This window comes from Pezoporus occidentalis, unplaced genomic scaffold (genome assembly GCF_034315485.1).
Source record: "Pezoporus occidentalis ecotype Australia unplaced genomic scaffold, CSIRO_AGI_Poc_V1 ctg25, whole genome shotgun sequence".
In the NCBI taxonomy this organism is placed as follows: Eukaryota; Metazoa; Chordata; class Aves; order Psittaciformes; family Psittacidae; genus Pezoporus; species Pezoporus occidentalis.
In genome coordinates, this window is record NW_026914394.1 from 2675194 (window position 1) to 2697330 (window position 22137).

The 22137-nt window shown below is 41.4% G+C and overlaps 1 protein-coding gene across 2 annotated transcripts in view; it reads right to left on the reverse strand.

Moving 5' to 3' along the window:
- The window catches only part of LOC134165953 (BEN domain-containing protein 5), a 954442-nt gene that overhangs the window by 177107 nt on the left and 755198 nt on the right, over positions 1 to 22137 (reverse strand). For both annotated transcript variants that reach the window (XM_062623212.1, XM_062623211.1), the window contains exon 8: positions 19497 to 19611. In XM_062623212.1, the coding sequence (XP_062479196.1) occupies positions 19497 to 19611 (115 nt within the window). The remainder of the gene's footprint in view (positions 1 to 19496; positions 19612 to 22137) is intronic.

The following is a 22137-nucleotide window of genomic DNA, read 5'->3' on the forward strand; positions in this document are numbered from 1 at the left end:
GGAACAACTCTGTTGATAACTGTATGCATGGATATCGGTAAAATTGCAGCAGCTGGCAGCAGGTCTTCTGATTCACGTTAAACAGCTTAGGAAAGGCGAGATACATCTCACTCTAATGCCAGCCCCCTCAACTCCTGCAGGTTAACAGGGTCAGAAAAATCTGTCAATATGTCAGGCTAGCCCATCTACTGTAGATGATACAGATCACTTCCTGAGAATGCCCCACTGGTCACAGGGAGCTCTAAGCCACTGGTCTACAGTAGATAACTAACTTTTAGATGGGCAAAAGCTAAACAAAATTAATCCAACTTGTATTATTCAAATGTGTATTATATCCAACTTGTATTATTCAAGTGTAGGTAGTGTTATATCTACTAAGCAAAGTCCAGAATCTACAGAGCAAGATCTGGCAACATGAAGATAGTAGCTCCCTGATTGGGTACACAGAGTCCTTCAGGCTTTTCAAAATATTGAAACCTCAAGGGAAACTTTGTCCTCAAGCAATTTCAAATCAAGTTTAACGACCCAAAGCGGTGCGCAGGGTTTTGGTTTTTTTTCTCCACTGAGTTTTCCAAATGGAGCATCCAAACCTTTGAAATTTTCTCATGGCTCATTTGTAGGCATCTCAGTGCATCCCAGTAAGAGTGGATGAGAGGGATAATTGAAAATGGGACACGTGGGCATCAAAACAAGCAAAATGACCCCCTCCTTTCTCTTTTCTTGTGGTTCACACTTCTAAATGAAATCCCAGGCTGTCTTCCAACTGCTACTCAGAGCTGTCACAGAGAAGGAACACGTAGAGAACACTTAAACAACTGACTGACCTATTTCCATCCTTGTCAGTGTTGTTGCATCTAAACCCTTCATTCTGAATTCGACGCACATACATGCACACGTGCACAGCAATTTTCCTGTATACTCCCAGGAGGAGCTATTTCCAAAGTCTAACCTCAGCTCCTAAATGAGCTCTCTGTTGTCTCCCAAACAGCTGTTAACCCTGTGGCCTAACCGCCCTCCTTAATTAGGTTAACTTTTGAGAGCCTGCACTTTGGGGGAGACAAGGAGAGCTTTGGCTCACTGACTTGTCTTCTCTTGTACCAGTTCTGTTCTCCATTGGATACTGCTCTATATTCAAGGAATTTGTATACAAGGATACTTTCATACCTCTTTAAAAATGCAAACGCACAACGCAGCGCTGCATAGTGAATAAATCTAAAAGCACATTAATAGCTGCAAAGTTCTGGCAACTGAATTCATGTGCAGAGCAAAAGACCACCAAAAAAGCACCCAAGCTGCTACTCCCTTCCCACAACATTGAGATGAATGAGCCTCAAGAATGGCAAAAGGCACCCAAAAACACCCCACCAACCTTTGTTACCCTATAAGACTTCTGTGCTACTCTGTGTCGCTTCCCGGGAAGCAGCAGTCACTGTCTTACTGATCTTGGCTGAACCTCAAAGATATGGGAAAGTCAATTGTATGAAATGAGACTTCCAAAGAAAAACTTTGTGTGAAAGGAACTTCAACAAAAGGTTTTAATGAAATCTCTAATCCAAGGAGCTGCAATACAAAGTGGCAGCGGCATTCTTGATATCGCAGTGGAAATAATAATGCTTAGGAGGAAACTTTTCTCAGCTGCCGTTCCTCCTAAATGTGTCCTCCTTATGCTTCCCACCCCTCTTTCAATTAAAAGGTTTATAAAATAAGAAATGGAAAAAAATGTTAATGAAGGCAATATGGAACATTAAAAAAAAGATTATTTTTGAATATGGTCACATTATCTTTTATTGGCCCCTGAAAAAGGATAAAGTAAATGTTTTTTCATTATTATTTCTTGTTATAACAGTGTTCTGACACCAGTGGGTATAATTATTGCATCTGCAATTTTGTTTCATTCTCTCAATAACTTTTCTATTTCTACTTAATGTGTTTTTGTCTAGAAGGAAGCCCTGGTCAGCAGGGTGCCAAGCACTGCAAAACACTGTTGGTCTTTTGGGGAATAGAGCACATTCCTGAAGGAGATTTTTAGAAAGCTATGCAGAAGGGAACCAGAAGACTAGACTAGGGGCCCTGAAGTTGTCATGAAGTTCATAATAGTCACATAATCTGAAAGCCAGGGGAGACGCTTCACCTAAGCTGACTTGTCTAAACAACAGGCCATTTCATGACAAGCTTCTACAGACATATCTATAAGGGAGAAAAAAACTTGGTCTTAATCTTCAGGCCTCATGAGATTACAATATGTTACTTGCCTTGGTGGGTTGTTTCCCCAGTTGAAACATTTACTTTCCTATAAAAAACATTTACTTTTCTATTCAAAACATTTGCTTCCTTATTTGAAAGTTTCACTCGCCAAATATTTCTGTCATATCCTCCTCAGCTAATGTTTTCAGCACTTGCCTTGCCCTTCTGACTGAAGGCATGCCTTAAGGTGCTATCAGCTTCCTACATGAAATGGAATTATCTCCTTTATCTTGCACTACAAGGTATGTTTTCCAGATGCCAGATCTTTGCCTCTTTCTTCTACTTTCTTTTACACTCCCATTTTAAACCTCCCAAAGCAGAGTCAGTGCAACACAGCACGCTAACTAGGTGAGTGCACAGGATTAGCCCTGTGAGATCGCATTCCGTGTGTCCGGTGGGTGGTGGACATCAAGTTCTTGCCTGCCAGTTATAAAGTAGCTAATTCTTAATCTCCTGGTAGCAGGTTCTGCCTCATGACATGTTGCTGGAATCAATGGGAATTAGGCACAGATAACCTTTAAAAATATGCCCCAGAGTAGCTGCAGTGTAGGTATTCAAATTAAAGCAAGTGTCATTGGTTGAAAGGTAATTTAAGTGTCAAAATCAGTGTGAGAATTTGCACCAAGCCCTCTCTCGCAGGACTACACACCTAGGCTCGCAATTCAATTAGGTATTACAGCACTAAAGCCAGACCTCTGCTCCTCATCTCTGAGCAGAGGATTCAGTATTTTAAAGAGACAAAAAAGCAGATGACAGCACTTTCTTCCTCCTCTTCCAGTCTGTATACAAAAGGCCTATTCTCCTTTACAACTCCTAACTCCTATACAAAGTTATGTCTAGAAATCTACCCTTTACCGGAAAGCCCTGTGCTGGGTTTTTGTGGGTTGTCATTTTTGGGGGGGGGGGGGGGGATGGAATGGAAAGGGAGTGTTTTGGATTTAGTTGGTTGTTTTTTGGGGGGGGTGTGTTTGTGATTTATATAATTTTATTTTGGGGCGTCTGTTTTTTTGTGTTTTTTTTTTTCTGGTTTTATTTTCTTTTGAGGATTTCTCGGGATTTTTAGTTGGTTTTTCTTTTTAAGCCATAACCCAGAAGACCAAAAAGTCCCATGGACAAAGGGAAACATTTCAAACTGTGCAGCTGTTCTCGGGAGAAGTTTAACAGTCTCAAGAGGAGAAAAAGAAAGAGAGAGTACGGCAAGGCACAATTCTGTCCTGAAGCTGAACACTCTCCTCCAAATTCCATTCCTCATATGCTCTCTGTCCTGAGATGCCTCATCAAGCCACATGTCCCAGCACTGATGCATTTATGCCTGCAGGCAATCTCTGGGGAGATTTTACTTGCTGTTGGTTTAGGCCCGCTTTCCTTTTAGACTTGTGATGTTTCTTCTTTACCTATTAAGCCACACGATACCAAACCATAAACCCCTCCACATTGGATAGCTGAAAGAAAAAGCCTCTGGCTTCTTACAAAAGAAAACTATTAGAAAATTATACATTTTTAAGCCAGAAAGAGTCTACTGTGATCATCGTTGCTGATCTACAATTCACACCAAAAGATATTTAAGCCTTTGAAACCATTCCCATTCACAAACAAACAAAATTAACAAAAATAATCAACGAAACAAGCAACCCCTAAGCAGATCTTTTCAGGAAATATTTGGATTTCAGAACAGACCATCAGGGAAAATACACCAGAGTCTTTAACCATCGCCTCAAGGACTTGAATCTTCATTTATTTAAACATAAGTGTGAAGAGATTCTGCTCTTTAATTCCCTCCCTTATTATACTGAAAAGTAACCTTCAGGTTACTCCATGTTAGTATATTCCTTATGTATTCAGATCATGGACTGATAAATCCCCACATATGGTCTCAGATCATGTCATTCCCTCCTTTACCTGCTGCCTGTTAATCTAAAATAATAAGCTTTAAGACTCTCTTGCCACACAGCAATTTTTCTAATTCTCTTCTCATTCTTTTAGCTCTTCAGAACAGGCCAATCCTGTGCTAAACAACTGTTTATGTATCTATGCGCCTCACTTGTCTGACTGGCTTTTGAAGCATTGGGTTTTTGAATATTCCAGGTAACAAGTAATAATTTGAGACAGATCCAAGATACAAAGAGCACAAATGAGTGATGCCATGAACTTGAAAAGCCAAGGTTCTTAGAAACAGAATGTTTACTTAGACCTTTTCAGATAGGAATCAGAAATGACTCTGTGGTAGAGTCATTGTTCAGAATACTCTGGTTGGCTGGATCAGGAATGCTGCAGTTGTATCCTCCTTCACCTTCAAGATGAAAAAGAACTTTACTGAGTTCTTCTAAGGTAGCAATCATTTGACTTCCATGGGAATTTATGAATCCTCAGCTGTGTTGTTACTGTTAACATGAGCTGACAGTTAAATGCATTTCATTAACAGAAACTAGAATGAGAATGACAAGACTTTAGCAGATCAGATCTGTAATTGAAAAGGTGACCAATGTAAAGAATAAGAACTGTCTACTAGGATTGCTCTTGCCTCTCATACCAATAACAGCATATCTCCTGGATGTGACCTGTCTTTCTTTTACACTAGTTAGCACTAGATGGAGATGTCAAGAACAAATCTACGCCAGCATCAGTTCTTTCTTGCACGTCAACAGCAGGAGTAAAAGTAAGCCCTGCTGGAAGAATTAAAAACAGAAAAGATTTTAGCAGCTGAAAACGCACAGAAGTTTAGCAAAGGCATAGTGGAAAGTAAAGGAGGTAGACTGGCAGTTTGTCAATTGATCCTTTTCAATCTTGGAAGGGCAGACAGAAGATCTATGGATAACTGCTGTGGTACAAATCTTGCTGGGAGTGCCTGCATGGAATGGATATTCTTACTGTGTAGCTTCCTCACTAGCAAGCACTGCCAAAAGATTGACTGGGCCTTGAACATCTATAGATTTCCAAAACCTACTGAACAAACCTACCTCCAGATGCACAAAACGACAATTTAATCCAGATGTAAAACAATGGGTAGAACCATAATACTGCTCAGCTGCAACACAATAATGAAAATCCTAGTGCTAGAATTTAAATGATGCTTAAACTGGGAGCTTCTACCCAAGGAGTAAAGACTAGGTGAACAGAGGGACATCTAAAAGTAATCCATTCTGCAGAAACACACTTTTTGGGTCAACCTTCCTCTGAAAATACATTTGGTCACTGAAAGTTCCTTCCCAAATTTAGAGTAGTTTCACTATCAGTTGATATATGAAGGTTATTCAGCCTGATTGTATAGTTAGCTATTGTGTTTCCTGCCACCAGCAGGGGGGTGTGAGGATGTGAGGGTGCAAAACAACCCATAAAAAAGGAAAAAAAACCACCACAACCCTACCTCTATTCATTCTGCTATATTTAGTACTCTGTCTTCCTCTGCCATAACAGCTTGCTTGATTGCGACGTCCACTTGCCGTGCCATACTCTTTAAGCTCTGAAAGCACTTTGGGAAAGTGAGGATCATTTATGATGTACTTGTACAGCACCTAGCAGAACAGGACTGGCTTCTGCAGTGTCAATGAATTATCAATCCTGTGAACATTCAGGTTCTCTTGATAAACTATTTCAACTCAAACTAATATACAAAATTCATTATTAATAATAAAAAAGTGACCCGCTTGACAGGCTTTGCACGTTTCTGTGACATGCTTCTCTCTGTTCTTGACATTCGCAAAGATACCACCTTACCATAACCCCTTCCACAATGCAGCTTACTCACTGCTTTGCAAAGGATCAGATCATAGCTCAGCCCACTCTATGACTAGAGACTGGTCTTGCTTAAATGAAAAACCCATTCTCTCACCCAGCTGTTATTTGGAAAATGAAATGCAAGGCCTCTGCCTCCCTTTCCTCCCCTGGGCATAGCACAGAGGCACCATAGAGGGGTTCAGGTTTTTCCTAGATCCAAGAGAGCTGGCAGATTCCCAGGATAACTGCTGCATTAGCCTCAGGGTATTGGAAAGTTCCAGCTCTTTTGTTAGCATTTGAATGTCTGAATGGCAGTGATGAAAGGGAGGGGGCAGCTAAACCCACTCCTCACCACCACAACAGCATTCCAGTGTTATTAGAAATCCAGCTGTTCTCTGCAAACAGGCAGGATTTACTGTTCATACTTTGGTTAAAGAGACAGATGAAATTCTGCTTCCCAATCCATTATCATTGTATTATCTATACAATTCATCAGCTCAATGGCCATGTCAGTAAAGAAAAGGGAAAGGGAACATTAGTATTCAGAGCACATGCACCACACAAGGCAGCAGGTTTATGATCTGCGCAACCTGAAATAAGCACTTCTTTTCCCTGGGGACCTGGGTTAACATGGAGTAGCTGCACGGTAAATCGCATATACTTCTCTTAACATACATCCTTTCCCATCTGGGAGGGGAAGAGGCAGAATAGCTGTCCCACTCACTGATGGAGTCAGCTAATGCTTCTGTGGCTTGACACTGTGTGTCCAGAAATGTCACATCCCTTTCCTGATCCAACTGCTCCATGTTGGCAGGACAGTCTTCCTCCAGCTCTTAGGCACCAACCAGGTAAAGCCATCAGCTGTCAATCAGCTGTCATGTCTACCTCCTCCCAGACTGCCCTGACATCTCACCTCTGCCTGGTGCCAGGGGCAGCAGAGAAGTAATCTGATATGAGATTAATTGCCCCTTCTGCCATGTCAGCATAGCTATGATGGCTTTTGTATTTATAGGGAGTGGAGAGAGAAAAGGATTTTGTAGACAGTTTTTCAGTGTGTGTACATAATGGGGTATAGCAGTTGCATGGAAACAGCTCATTTCCAGCCTCTGACACCACAAAGTCCCTGTTTTCCTGAATGGACATGCTGAGTCACCCAACTTGTTACCAAGAAGCATAACTAATCATTTACTGCTATTAGCAAACAATAATCCTAAGAAAGAAATCATATAGGCATGGTTACATTTGAATACACCAACAACCTACCCAAGAAATCACTAGTTACACCTTGTCTTTCATTTCCAAGATCCCCAGAGCAGCTGCACAACAGCCGCTTACATCTTGTCTCTGACTTCAAAATTGCTGTAAGCCCATCGACACCCAAGCTGCCGCTAAAAAGGGATTCCTCTCTACTCATTCCTCCCTCCTGTCTTCGTCCCATTTATCTGGCTGCACAGGGAGCCATAAGAGAACTGTTTTGTCAGCCTGGTTTTCTGCAGGATCGGTCCTTTTCTGGCTCACAGCACTGCCACACAAGTGACACTCTTGGCAAAAAGGAGATGGAAGGGATGCACAGCCAGAAGGAAAAACAACTGAACTGCCCCTTTGGGTACCAGCACGCACTTGCCTTAGCTTAAAGCAGCTGTGAAACAGCAGTCTCCAACGTCTCTCTGCTTCAGCAGGAAAAGCTTGTGTACCAGTATCTAAATAGTTTCCTTTACAGCCACAACCAGCATTTTCAACTGAGCACCAAGTCTAGTTTTCAAGACCTTGCAAGCTCCTGAAACCCAACACTTAGCCTTGTTTCTTTTGGGAGACTTCAGCTATAAGAATTAGCACAAGAAAATCTGTATCTTCTCTAAAGAGAGAAGAGGAAACATCACAGCTGTGAACCATGAGATTCTTTACTACAAAGAGTGAAAACAGGGCTGTTCTAAGTCACAAAGACATTACGGTGCCCGGGAGCCAACATGCTGACCAAGAAATGTGGGTGGGAGGTGTCTGCCTTGACACCCTCCACAAGTGATGTACATCCTCAGATTATTTAATGTTGTTTTATTAATGCAATATTGTTTTAGGTAATGGATGTTTATTATTTAGATTTGTCTCAGGATTGTTTTCATGTTGCATGACACTGCCCTTAGGACTAATATTATAAATTATACAGCAAGCTGCCATCCTTTTAAGTGCTGCAATTAAAAAAAAAGAAAAAAGAAAATAAAAATAAAAGAACAGCTGTCACCCAGGAAAAGAAAACAACAAAAAACAAACCTAAACAAACATTCCCTTAGGCTGCTGTTTTTTTCCTAATAACTTGGATGGGATTTCCCCCTCCTCACCCACGTAGCCACAGTTGGAACAGGAAGACAGGACTTTTCCATTGAAAGGCATTAAATTCTTCCCCTGTGATCTGAAGTTTAGTACTGAACCCTGTGCTTGTATATAACATGGTAAAATTGGGCTCAAGGAAGGGACTCTTGCAAAAACCACTGAATTGATCACTATTTGCTGGTGATCATATGTAAATGGGCACAACTTCAGAAAATCCCAGCATCTCAGTCCAGAAAGCTCTTCATGAAGACTTAATCCCTAAACTGCCTTCTCTGACAGATGGTGGATCTGTGGGTCTAGGTGAGCAGATGTTGCTGAAATGGTGGAGTGGGAGTGGGGAAAGGAACGTTAGTTACATTGGAGAAGATTCTGAGATGCTCTTTGGGTTGAAACTGCACAAAACTGGGATACACACTAATCATGTGCTGAGGCTTCCTATGCTCACAGCATGCAAACGGCTTTCCTTGCTCTCCTTCTTTAGGTTGTTCACCTAGAAGGGACAAGAGGTGCTCTTGTTGACCTCTAATTGGTCATTCTACAGTTAAGGAAAATATTTGTGCTCTTGACTGTAGCTTCCATCCTTCACTTAATTGTTGCAAAGACAAACCCTGCTGGCAAAACACCTCACTGTAAACCTGTAAAGCAAAAATACAGAAGTAGCATGGCTCTGCCCCCTGGACTAGCAGATAGAAGGGTCTTTGAGAGCAATAGAAGCATGGAACGGTTTGGGTTGGAAGGGACATTTAAAAGGTCATTTAGTCCAACTCCCCTGCAAAGAGCAGGGACATGCTCAACCAAAGCCCTGTCCAATCTGACATTGAATGTTTCCAGAGCTGGGTCTTCCACAACCTCTCTGGGCAAACTGTGCCAGTGTTTCATAATCCTCATTGTAAAAAAATGTCTTCCTTATATCTAGCGTATCTACTTTCTTTTAGTTTAAAACCATTATCCCTTGTCCTAACACTACAGACCATATTAAACAGTCTGTCCCCACCTTTCTCATAAGCCCGCTTTAAGTATTGAACGGCTGCAATAATATCACCCGAGAGATTTCTCTTCTCCAGGAAGTCAGGAGAGTACTATCAAGTCCTACAGTAACTCTATATCAAGCAGGAGCCAGGACAGAGAAATCTCTTCCAAAGTAAGTCCCAAAGATGGGGAAGAACTGCATGGTCTAGGTAGGGAACAGCCCCACTCAATAACTGACAGTACAAAGACAGCTTGACTCCCTGTCTACATCCTCAACTGCAAGGGTGTGTGCACTGCTGGATGCAGTTCTTACATCCCAGTATGGGGTTATACAAGCAAGGCTGGAGCTGAGCTCAACCTTGTCAATACTTCAGGTTCTGAGATTTTCTCCCAGATGGGTCGACAGCCCAGTAGCGTTGCTGGCAAGGCAAATATAACACAGATAAAGACAGTTCATACTAAGCTTCATCTGCTTTTGATTTCTGCAAGGAACCACACTTTTTGTTTGGGCCACTAATTGTGTTAAGGAGGGAAAACTAAACAAAGGGCAAGGGCAGGATAGGAAGAAAGTCTATACAGAGTGAACACACACTCCTGAGTCACAGCCTTCATTGAAACAGATGCGTCTGAGCACTTCCCTGAAGTAGACCTTCAGCAGAGCAACAGTATTACCAACTTCATTTGGGTGAAGAGAGAAGACAAAGCCTTGGGAATTGGAATCTGGATTGTCCCCATTGCTGACAGCTACACAGACACTTTCCATACCACAGACCATCTCCTCCTGGGATAAGTGCAACATGGACACCTCTCTTGCCCATTGATGCTGAGCTGACACCTCCCCTCTCTCAAGTCACTTTGGCACAGCATCCTTATGGCAACTGCTAGGGTGCGAGGATTACTTTGGTGCGTTTGCAACCAGGTGCAACCCACGTCAGAAGCTAACAATATGTGCCATGTAAGCAGGCAGCTGCCTGAAAACCACCAGTAACAAAGGCCAGTTGCCTATTACTGGAAACAGCTCAACAAACTGTACCAGCAGTGAAGACATGGCATATTTCTTGGGCTGTGTCACAGCCATAACTTCCTGGGTCTGGCAAATAGCCTTTTCTGAGCTGCCCTTCCTGTCTTCTGTATCAGTCCTTAAATGCCAGAGATTGTGGCCTGGCAACTGCTGTTGAAGTAGAGCTCAGCTAATTATCTCATTAGACAGAGACCAACTCGGAGCGTTTCTCCCTTCTCCCGCTTGCAAAACTAACAATAAAGCACTGTTTTGATTGCATGGGTGTATTTAAAGATAGCATTTTTCTAATATGGCTTGGTACCTACATAGTGGCTCAAAACCAATGAATGCAACATAGTTTTTTTTTTTACACACACTAATAAATGTGTGTAAAAAAAGCTACAGCTACTTTTAGATACATAAGACATTATTATTCCTAAATTGCAAATGGGTAAAACAAAACAAAGATCTACAGCAAATTGGCTGAAGTTTACCAAGTCATTTTCAACAAACCAAACCAACAAATCCAAAGACCAAAACCCCAAATAAAGCACACAAAGAAAAAGAAAACCCCACTGGACACTTTGTTCCTTTGCTACTATGAAGAAAAACTCAAATCACCAGAGGTACAAGCCAGGTTTAAAAAAGAAAGAAAAAAAAAAGAGAAGAAAGCTGAATATGTTTAGTTACTTAACTGAAAGTAAAGCTAAGAAACCCAGATGGGATTATTCAGACCTGAGATCAGCTATTCAGAGGGGAGGAAAGGAATACATATTCAGAGGGCTGGAGCACCTTTGCTATGGAGACAGGCTGAGTTGGTCTTGTTCAGCCTGGAAAAGGGAAGGCTCCAGGGAGACCTCAGAGCAGCTTCCAGTACCTAAAGGGACTGACAAGAACTCTGGAGAAGGGCTTTTTACAAGGGCCTGTAGGGACAGGACAAGGGGAATGGATTTAAACTGACAGGAGATTTAGATTAGACATTAGAAAGAAGTTCTTCCCTGTGGGGGTGCTGAGGCTGGCACAGGGTGCTCAGGGAAGCTGTGGCTGCCCCATCCCTGGCAGTGCTCAAGGCCAGGTTGGATGGGGCTTGGAGCAACCTGGTCTAGTGGAAGGTGTCCCTGCCCATGGCAGGGGTTGGAACTGGATGAGCTTTAAGGTGCCTTCCAACCCAAACCAGTCTGGGATTCTATGATATCAACCAAACTGACATTAAGAATGCTGTTAATTACAAATACATTCTAGAAGACAAAAGCATGCAATAAAATGAAGTCAATGAAGGTCAAGAATAGGCTCCTTTACCAACTCAGACATAAATGGCACTTAGGTACAAAACTTTGATTCATTTGGCTGGGATTCATGAGTTGGGTGCTTATTCTCTGCATAACAGCTCAAAGGTAATAATCACAAATGGTGTTATTTAAATGGAAAATAAATAGCCCTGTCTCTTTAAGGATATCATGTCTTATTCTCAAGGGAATAATGGCAGATATAAAAATCTATGATTTCAGGATTTCTCGTTATGACTTCTTTCTCTGCTTGTCTAAAAATAAAAGGCTACTCTGTAGTCCCAGATCAATCTTACTAAAAGAGAAGGGTTCACTTACAACAACGAAATTGCAGCTCTGACACTAGTTACATATTCATCACATGTGAAAATGGCCCCATAATGCCGCCTTCAAATCCTTCCAATAAGTTGTATTAAATTAGGTTGACTTAGGATTTTTTTTTCCTTACACCAAAAGCAAAATAAATATAGCTTTATTTAATGCTACTAAAAGGTTCAGATTCAGCTGGAACCCCAAGGCAAGTGGCTTTGTTGTTAAAGCACATATACTGAGTCTATTGATTGGTGTAGTCCTCTGTGCTAGAGAATTTGTCACATCAATAGCAACTGAAAAATACTCAGGAGCTGCAATATGGTTTAAATGAGCAGTTACAGCATCACTATAAAGAGCATTTTCAATGGCAGTAGATAGGAACCCTTTTGCAAACCCAGTATTTGTTTTAAGATAAAGGATGACAACTTTTTCACAAGGAGGATTTCTTTTTAAGTAATGGTGAGCTAAACAGCAAGCACTGTAACTGTCTTACAATCACAGCACTCTCTGGGCAATAAAGGCCACAAAGGAAAGAAAACCTCCAAGCAGGAAAGGAATGGCAATGCTACGAGCCAGATGGATATGAGAGCCAGAGCAAACCCCTGCTGATCATTCGTCTCCCTGGTCTTTTGCATTGCTGCTGCCCAGCACTGACCTGTATCACAGCTGCAGATCCACCCTGGACCTGCTTTCCAAGTCTCTAACCTGGCACACTGCATGAGCTGGGAGGTACAAAACAGTCACAAACACACTCAGAACATGGGAGCAAGGCAGCACAGAACACTCCTGACCTGTCCTCAATGCCAAGCTGGGGTAGGAGGAAGTTTCTGCTGTGCCTTACCCTCTCCCCCAGCTACATGGGAGAAGGCGATACAAGGAAATGGCCATTCACTCACCATAGCAGGTCTCTTTCTGTTTGTTTTTCCACATTATCAGGGTGGTTGGTCCTGGCCACAGCTCTGTTTCTAATCTAAGAGGCTGTCAAAAGGCACTAGAGCATTGGAAAGCTACACTGGATTTCTGATTTTGAAACTGGAAAGGGAGAAGAGCTCCACCGCCACCACTCTATCAGGGGGTCAGTAACACACTTGGCACGTAAGGCCTGCCTCCCCTCTAGTCCCAGCTAGGACAGGGAACATCAATTGCCTCCACATGAGTCACCAACCCCCAGCTGATCCTAAATGTGATCTAAGCAGGCACAGACAGAGATTCACTGGCCTCAGTAACATGAAATCTAAATTAAGACAACAAACAAGATGCAAGAGGGGCCACTGAGGAGAAGTCCACGAAGCTCACAGCAGGCTGAAGTGGGAGATGCGGGATTAAGCAGCCTCAGGCCAGAGGAGACAGAGCTAATGCTCACCATCTGACAGCAAACTGGACAAGTACTGGGAAGACAAACCCACTGCACATTACTGAGCAGGCAGAAATCTCAATAGTTCAAAAAAATGCCCGAAACAAAAATCTCTGGAAGCTGGGAAAGTACTTGGGGAAAAGGATTTTAAGAGCATCTCCTGCTCTTAGGAGAGTGGCGCTGTCTACTGCTGCATTAGTGGATACTGGGCTGGTGAGGACTGACACAGCACGGCTGTTCTCACACACCCCCTAAGATGCATAGCCTCTGCTTTGGTCACAACTAATAAACAGAAATTCATGGCAAGGACCAAACATCCATTTTGTGGGATTGAAAAATCCCTATTTTGCAATAATAAGAAATAGTTTTACATCTAGGGGATGGAACATATTTTTCTTGACTTGGTGTATTTTTAGAGTACAATTCTGTCTCAATCACATCCCTTTTTCCCTTGGGTTAATGTACAATGGACATTCTTGTCATTCAGGCAGAAATCCTACTAAAGGAAGACGAGAAGCGGCATGTGCCGCAAGTTTTGAAGGAGATGAGAAATTTCACACTATCCTGATATCTTCTGGGTAACTGCTTATTTTATGATGACTAATAGGCAATTACTATGGTAATACTGCAATACAGCATGTGTGAGGTTTGGGAATGAGAAATTATAGGTAACTACTTTGGACTCATTTCTATGGTAACAAAAAGTAATTGTCATTAAATACCAGTTAGATTGCGGCTGTACCTGGTAATTATAGATTTTTTATGCCCAGTAACATAAATAAAGCCAATAAATTTATTCAAAAGGTCCATGATTGTTTACTTATATGTTGTTATATAGAATACACAATGACAAACACCTAATTAGGAAAAATAAACTCCACTGAGAGCTTCATCTTGTCATCTGAGACGGATACTGTTTTTCAATTCAAGGCAATACATGAATTTCACATGCATTAAATGAAGCTGAGAAAAACAACAAGCCTTCCCCACCAGAAAGATAGGTTAACATCATAAAGAGCTATTGTGCAAGTGACATTATGCACATAAGTAGCCATGTCTTACAAATGAACAAGGGATAATAAGAGCCATGTAACATATCCAGTCACTGTGACCATATGTATACGCTTGTATATGCAGGTATAGGTACATATTTTGCCTGGTCCAAAGCCTAGTCTTCTGTTTGTATTTCAGACTTTTCAAAAGGGATCTTTAAAAAGGGCAATTTTTTAAAATAAAACATGCCATTCACAAACAAGAGAAGATTGTCCTTTAGAAAAAGCTGATATGGAGCACCTCCCGTATGAAGACAGGCTGAGAAAGTTGGGGCTGTTCAGCCTGGAGAAGAGAAGGCTGCGGGGAGACCTCATAGCAGCCTTCCAGTATCTGAAGGGGGCCTACAGGGATGCTGGGGAGGGACTTTTCATTAGGGACTGTAGAGACAGGACAAGGGGTAATGGATTCAAACTTAAGCAGGGGAAGTTTAGATTGGATATAAGGAGGAAATTCTTTACTGTGAGGGTGGTGAGGCACTGGAATGGGTTTCCCAGGGAAGTTGTGAATGCTCCATCCCTGGTGGTGTCCAAGGTCAGGATGGACAGAACCTTGGGTGACATGGTTTAGTGTGAGGTGTCCCTGCCCATGGCAGGGGGAGTGGAACTGGATGATCCTAAGGTTCTTTCCAACCATAACTATTCTATGATTCTATTTTAAATGTTTCTTGAGCCTTTTTGGCTCCTTTTTTCAACCCAAAACAATTTGTCAAATTCAACTCACTTCCACAAACCTTTTCAGTCCTTACAAAATTATGTTTCTGGAGCAAGCAAATGTTTGGTTTGTCAAAAACATTTCACTCCAGCACAGCTTTCATTGCAATACTGACTCTGACACTGTACATGGTGAATTTGGCTTGCCAGTCTGGGTAAGACCAGCTTCCTTTCCATCCAACAAATTGCTTTGTTAACCCCTCACACAAGCAAGCAGTAGAAATTGTGTTGACTACAAAAACATTGTACTTGACAGTGAAACAAGAAAAGATTAGAATCAGCATGTGCCCTCTTTTCCCATTCACACAAATCCTTGCAATCCCTACAATCAAGCTAGAAGGATATTGTAGCAATGACAGTTCAGAACATTTCAGCTCATTCATGGCTTTAATTTACTGAAGGCTGATACTGTCACAGTTAACCAGCTGAAGGCAACACAGAAACGCTACGGAATGGGAAGCTTTACTGGATCATGCAGCAAAGCCTTTAGAGAACAGCCTGGATACTTGCACTGTCGTGTCATGGCATTTCTGGGATATCTCAGTGAAGAGCTGCCCAGTCTAAGAAACACATCCCTTTCGGTGCCAGTATAGGGTTTCATCTCCTGAAGGTGAGGCTGACAAATTGGAACTAATCTAAGACGGTGTGGTACAGTCATCTTGCCTGCAGGGACACATTCCAGCATTCAGCTGCAGAATGCCAGCTTAAGAACAAGCTCTCGATAAAGGAAAGTTCAGGCCAAGCCTGGGGACGCACGACTTTTAAATCAAGAACACTTTTTTTCTTCTTAGGCTAACCCCGCGTCCCTGGGGATGGTGGTAGGTTCAGAAGATGATAATGCTGGACTGCAAGTAGAGAGAGAAAAGTTAAGAAATCTCTCTTCCCAGCACTAGTTTTCCTGTACTTCCTAAAGCTGTTTCACAGTTTAATCCATCAGAAAGGATGAGATTAGTGTATAGAGAAACTCACAAATACTTGTATTTTCTGCCACGTTCTATCACAAAGCTAAAGATCAAGTCATGCACCATCCCCAGCAAAAGGGGTCTTTCAATTCCAGTGAGAGCTGAGGACAGGTTACCACAACAGAGGCCAAATTATGCTGAAGATGAACTATTTTAGCTAGGTAAACAAATGGTATCTTCCTGGGCAATTTAATTAACAAGCCCATGTGGCATAGCATTTTCTACACACGGTAACTGCAAAGCCAGTTAGACTTAGACGCACGGGAAAACCAGGCTTTAAAGACTTTGAGCAAGGGATAAAAGCCTGTCATCTTGTTTTAGGAGAGACCCTACATTGCTGATCACAGTGAAAAAGTACCTATCATTATCCTGTATGCTAGAAAGAGCTGGGTGTACCCATGTGGCAAGAAAAGGACTATGGAGGCGGGTTTTTATCACTGAAGAAAGAGTGCAGTGTAACAGACATATGCACAGAAGGGTCTGATGCTAGCAAACCAGCAAAGAGTGAGCATTGCAAACAGAAGCAATCCCAGTTAGCCAGTCAGTACTTCAGCTTGCAGGTAAATTTGTACACCCAGAGTACCACTTCTCTGCATCTAACCCTTCCGACACTTGTACCCAGCCAACTCTGATCTATTGTACTATGGTTTGCCTGTGATTTGTCATTTCTCAGCTCTTTTCAGAATGAAACAGGTGAAAGCAATGTTCTGATTTTTAAACAGCCACTCAGAAATGTCACTGGAAACAAAATCTAGCAGAGGTAATTTCACCAACTGTCTTGGTTTATGTACGTAATAAAGAGAGAAGACCATACTAGTTCATTTTCTATTAAAAGATTAATGCTCTAAGATTACAATCCAATTCTGAATTTGGTCCATTTATTTTTAAAAAATACTTTTAAAAATTGTGTATGGACCTTACAAACATTCTAAATTAGAAGGGATGCTTAACCACTCCTTTAAGTCCCTTAAGGCCCCTTGTCTTTTTCATTCTTAACTGTATGGGTCCACAAATACACTTAAATTCTTGCATATACTTGAATAAACCAGTAAAGTTTAGCACCCTGTTTCCATGCATTCCGATATGCTGAGCACTGATTTCCATGGCCATTTATTTTAGAGCTGCCAGAATGTACATGCAACATATAAACAACTTTCCTCACAGATGTGTCTGTGCCGCGAGCACTTGTGCTTTATGGCTGTGATATTAAACTCACTTGTTGCTGGTTATGAGCATTTCACCACATGGAAGTCCCTTTAGAGTCACAACCCATTTGGTCTATTCCCTTGAGAATGAGCAACATTTTATAGATAATAGGCAATTCTTGGCGTTATTGTTGCAGATTTGGCTCAAACTCCTAAACCGCAGTTCATGAGCACTCAGAGCAAAGGAACAAGGATAAGAAAAGCACAGGACGCACACCCTCTGTGAAAGCTTTGCCTCCCCAAGAGTGACACTGAAGAAAATCCCAAAGGCCAACCGATACTACATCACCCTGGGTAAATGAGTGGTTAGTTTCTGTTTTGATCACAGGAGAGCTGGTATATCCCATCCCTTCTATGAGAACTGCTGACATACTCAGGCTTCTAATGCTGCCCACTGTGCCTGGGATTTCAGAGGACAGTGAAGTGCATCCGACAGTATACTTTGTCAATTGTACAAAGCTGTGTACTGGTGGGGTAAAAAAAAAATCTCTCTCATACTGGCAGGAGATCAATTTACAAACTCAAGCATGAGGTTTAATTACCCATTTCATTATCTTAGCTTGCATAGCTCTGAATGTGAACCTTCAATGAACCAAAGAAATAGTCACCAGCTGCTGCTTTGAGAAAGAAGGAGATAACAGGAAGTAGAAGTTCAAATGCCTGAAACTGCTCTTGCTGCATGTGGCACCACAGACCTTGTTTGCAAAAGCATGGGGATTGTCCCCAGCCAATAGATCTGTGTTACACCACAGTACGTGAAAGACTTCTGAAAGTCCTATTTATGTGCTAATTTGAACAAAGACCAAAAGAGATGAAACAGAGTTATCTAGCCAATCACAGAGAAGCCTCAGAGTTAAATTTTCAAATACTAGCAATTGATCCTTAGAGGTTTTTTTAAAATTCATCCAGTAAATTCAAGCAAATACACTGTGATGTGCTTGTGGATTTTGTATGAGCTGGAAATAAAGTGTTTGCTGTAAATTATTCACTCAGCACTAGTTAACTACAATGCTGGCGCATTACTAGGCTTTTTAATATTCTTCTCAAGATAATAGGTAGTATTTTGCTTACTACCCTCATTTATAAGTTATTAGTAACATTAGGGCATTTGTAAATAAAGTGAAGAATTGCAAGAAAATCAAATGCTTTTCCAACTACCTCATTAAAAATCTCTTTAGTTCAGGAGGGTTGAAAACTCTTCATATCATGAAAAGCTAAAACAATAATATACAATCAGGCTCAGCAATTCCAAATGAATTCTAATGCCGTTTCATAATACCTGGGTTCCCAAAAGGCTTTTGAAGTTATACGCCATGCATATGACTGTAAATCTGCATGCCTTTCAAAAAGTATAAGTAAAAAAAAAAACATAATACTTAAAAAAAAAAGTGCAGGAGAAAAATGTACAGGGCAAGCGAATTTATGAGAAAAAATGAAAACTACTTAATTTCAGGGGGGTAAAGAGCACATATCAAAACAGAGAACAGCCAGCAGCACTGTTTTCTGTGACTTCCATCTTCTTCCTGTCTCCTATCTTCATTGGTCTCCTCATCCACACAATAACCTAGTCTTATTCTGCTTAGCAATGCAATACCTAATTAGATCAAAGCTCAAGGTAGCCTGGCTACAGAGTTTATTGTGTTATTTAGCCTTGCGCTGTAAGCAAAACCACATACAGTGTATTACGTTTCTCAGGGGCTTCTCCAGAGAACTATGTGGTACATGTAATTGCCCCCACAAACAAATCATCAACTAATCAACTGCTTTTCATTATCACCTCCAGCAGCACATTTATTTTGTAAATAAATGCATTAACAGCAACCAATTTTAGGGAAAACAAAAGATTATCTGAATGCGTTCTCAACAGAGGAGGTGGTAAAGTAGTAATTCAAATACTAAAATGAAGCAAAATTAGCATAGGGTGGAATGATTACTCCATTCCATGTATCCCTATCTATTACAGTACAATAATAGACTGAAATCTGTGACTTTAATGGATGATCTGGGTAGCTGAAGGGAACTGTGATTGACTGACACATAGAGGCTGATGAGCAGCATAATGAATGCATTTATAAAACACAGCTAAGGTCTAACTCTAAGCTGACTTGAACGCCCACAGCTAGAGGAGGTTTGCAGAGCAGATATCCTGTTGTCTTGGAGAGTTGCTCTCTACCTCCTAAAGCAAGCAAATTTGCCTTTGAGCTCTCTTCCTCAACAGGAACTTCAGGAAGCATACAGCCACATGAGAACCTTCAGTTTAAGAGGAATCAGTTGAAACAAGCCATATAAGATTCAGTGACAAAACAGTGCAGTGTATAAGGTAGATACAGCAACACCAAATTCATTCTCTATACCATACCTGTAATTTCCTAGGTATACTCCATCAGGATTGAGCATGGGTGCAATCTTGAAGACCAGGTGGTCTCTCAGTACCTTCGCAATAGGATGCTGGCTCACAAGGAAATCAATTATACCTGAGAAAAATCAGAGTTTGAAGAGGAGGGGTTATGTCATCAACCATTTCCAGATATCTAGCTGAAATTTCACATATTAGATTAGAATAATCATCCATCTTGGTTCCTAGCACTGCTCCTGCTTCCAACAGAACAAACCACTTGCAATCACACAGCACCTGCCACCTTCTAAAATTCCAGAAAGAAGAACTTTAAGGATAAATATCTTAGCTCATCCTCATACCAAGTACAATACACCTACATTATCAGACACAGTCAAGTTTCCACAGCAGGAGAAGTTACTGCTCATCAGCTGAGCCACAACAAAACATTTTTCCTCTTAAGTGGTGAAATGAAGTACAACCTACAAGTTTTACTTGTTGGCACCTTACATACACAGCAGGTATTCAGGGGCACGTGCTGCAGCTCAGCTCATGAGTGGCGATTTGTCGTGTGGAGGCACCTCAAATTTGTTTGAGCATGTGCCCAGACCTACTCTTGACATATGAACACAGAGTTCAGATCATCTGCATGTATAAAGAGGTATAAAATGCCTCACTAGAACTGTGAGAGTTACATAAACTCTGTAACAGGCAGAGGAAAACTGGGATTGACAGGCTGGGATTTAGAAGGTCAGATTCTTCGCTTACTTTACACCCATAAAAATCAGGAGTAACTCATCAGCAAAGCTCCTTTGATGTGGAACCAAGGCAAGTGACAGGGAACCAAGCCCTAAATGCCCTTCCTTCAGGCACAGTCACAGCACCAGACCCCACAGGAGCTCCTGCCTTTGGGCATTGTGCTCAGGGAGCGACTAAACATTGCCTTGCTGCAAGGCTGGTGCTGGGGCAGGAGGCAGGCGGTCTGGCAGTTAAATTCTTTGCTGATTCCTCCACTGAGTTGGTACTGACAGAAATAGCTTCCAGGGAATTAATGTCGAGATAAATTGAGTTCCTGTGTAATCTCAGGACACCCACAGATAGGTCATGACAATTTGCTATTTATTGTGAGGTCCATCCTGTGAAGCAGGAACCATTTACTGAATTTCCCCAGAATAAATCAATCACTACGCTCTAGTAACAGGATAAAATTAAGCAGAGAAAAATTAAGGCCTATCATCAGTGAAATTTCACTAATGGTGAGCTCTATTAAACTATGGAATTGTCTCTCCAGGGGAAGGGTGGAATCCTGTCATCAGAGATGCTGGACAGGGCAAAGCCCTAGGGAACAGATATAACAAGTAACTATGAGGCTAGAAGAGATGACATGGGCTAACTAGCTGACTTCAAAAAAGCTAATTTCAGACCGGATTTTTTGTGAGCCAACCAAAATCTTTAAAAACAAATTAAAACATCCATACATGCCAGGTTAAACATACTTGTTTATAGTTAGCTGAAACATACATTAAAGATAGGACCAAAATCTCACGTGCTGTACAATTTCTTCAGTTAGCTTATTTCCTAAGACCCATTTTGTGCTTCAAATACTAACAAATCTGAACCTGTGCTACTGTTAGAATGAATTCTAATTTGCTGATGCACGTGGGAAAAAAATGAGGCTTCTGAAATGTCTAAGATGATCAAGGTATACTCGACTCAAAACACCAGCAATTTTTATTTCTATTTAGTGACAAATCCTAAATAAGAAAAAGCCCCTTTCTGTAACCAGGTCTTCCACTTGAGAAGAAACTAAACCTGAATTTCTGAGGCAAATTAGCATACACATAATTATATTGCTCAGGAAATGATTCTGTAATTACCTCCCCCCAGTGAAGGAAAACAAACATTGATCTGCTTTTTGGCTAGTGCTGTGTCTTTTGTTCATTATACAGCAGCAAGAACATGAAGAAACTACAGGGACACGGTTGGATCCTGAATAACCACATTTCCTAACTGTATGCAAACATGAAAGTCTCAGCTATGTTAACCTGCTGCTCTAACTGTTTTCTGACAGTGTCTAAAACATAATCCACAGTACATACACCTGCAGGGCTCTAAATTACTGAAAGGGATATGGTCCTGCACTTAGTCGATGGCTCTTGAGACAGTATAGAATCACAGAATAGTTAGGGTTGGAAAAGATTAGACTCAAAACATCACATCAGTTCATGTTTTCTGAAGTACTGGAAAGAGTTAGCTATTCAGAAATCAGTTTGCCCAGAACATCCTTTATCCTAGGTCAAGTATGATCTTTCAAAAGAGCTACAATAAAAGAAGCGCAAATATTACATTCTGTGCATGATCAACACTTCACCAAAGACCTTGGTGGAACACTTTTGCCATGAGATCTGGCAGTGCACCAAGTGTGTACTTGTGACAGCTCTGCATGCAAATACCTCAGGGATTACATGACTGCTTTTCATTCAGGAGGTAACCCAAGAGCCCAAACACTCAGAGCTTTGCTCTGGCTGTAATCATACCAGGGAAGAGGCTTGTCCAGGTTCTGCTCATTTTGCTCCTGTTATTGATGCAGCCTCACTCACAGAGCTTGGCAAAGGCATCTCGGCAGCTAGAAGCTACAGATTTCAGCTTCACACAGGGAATTATT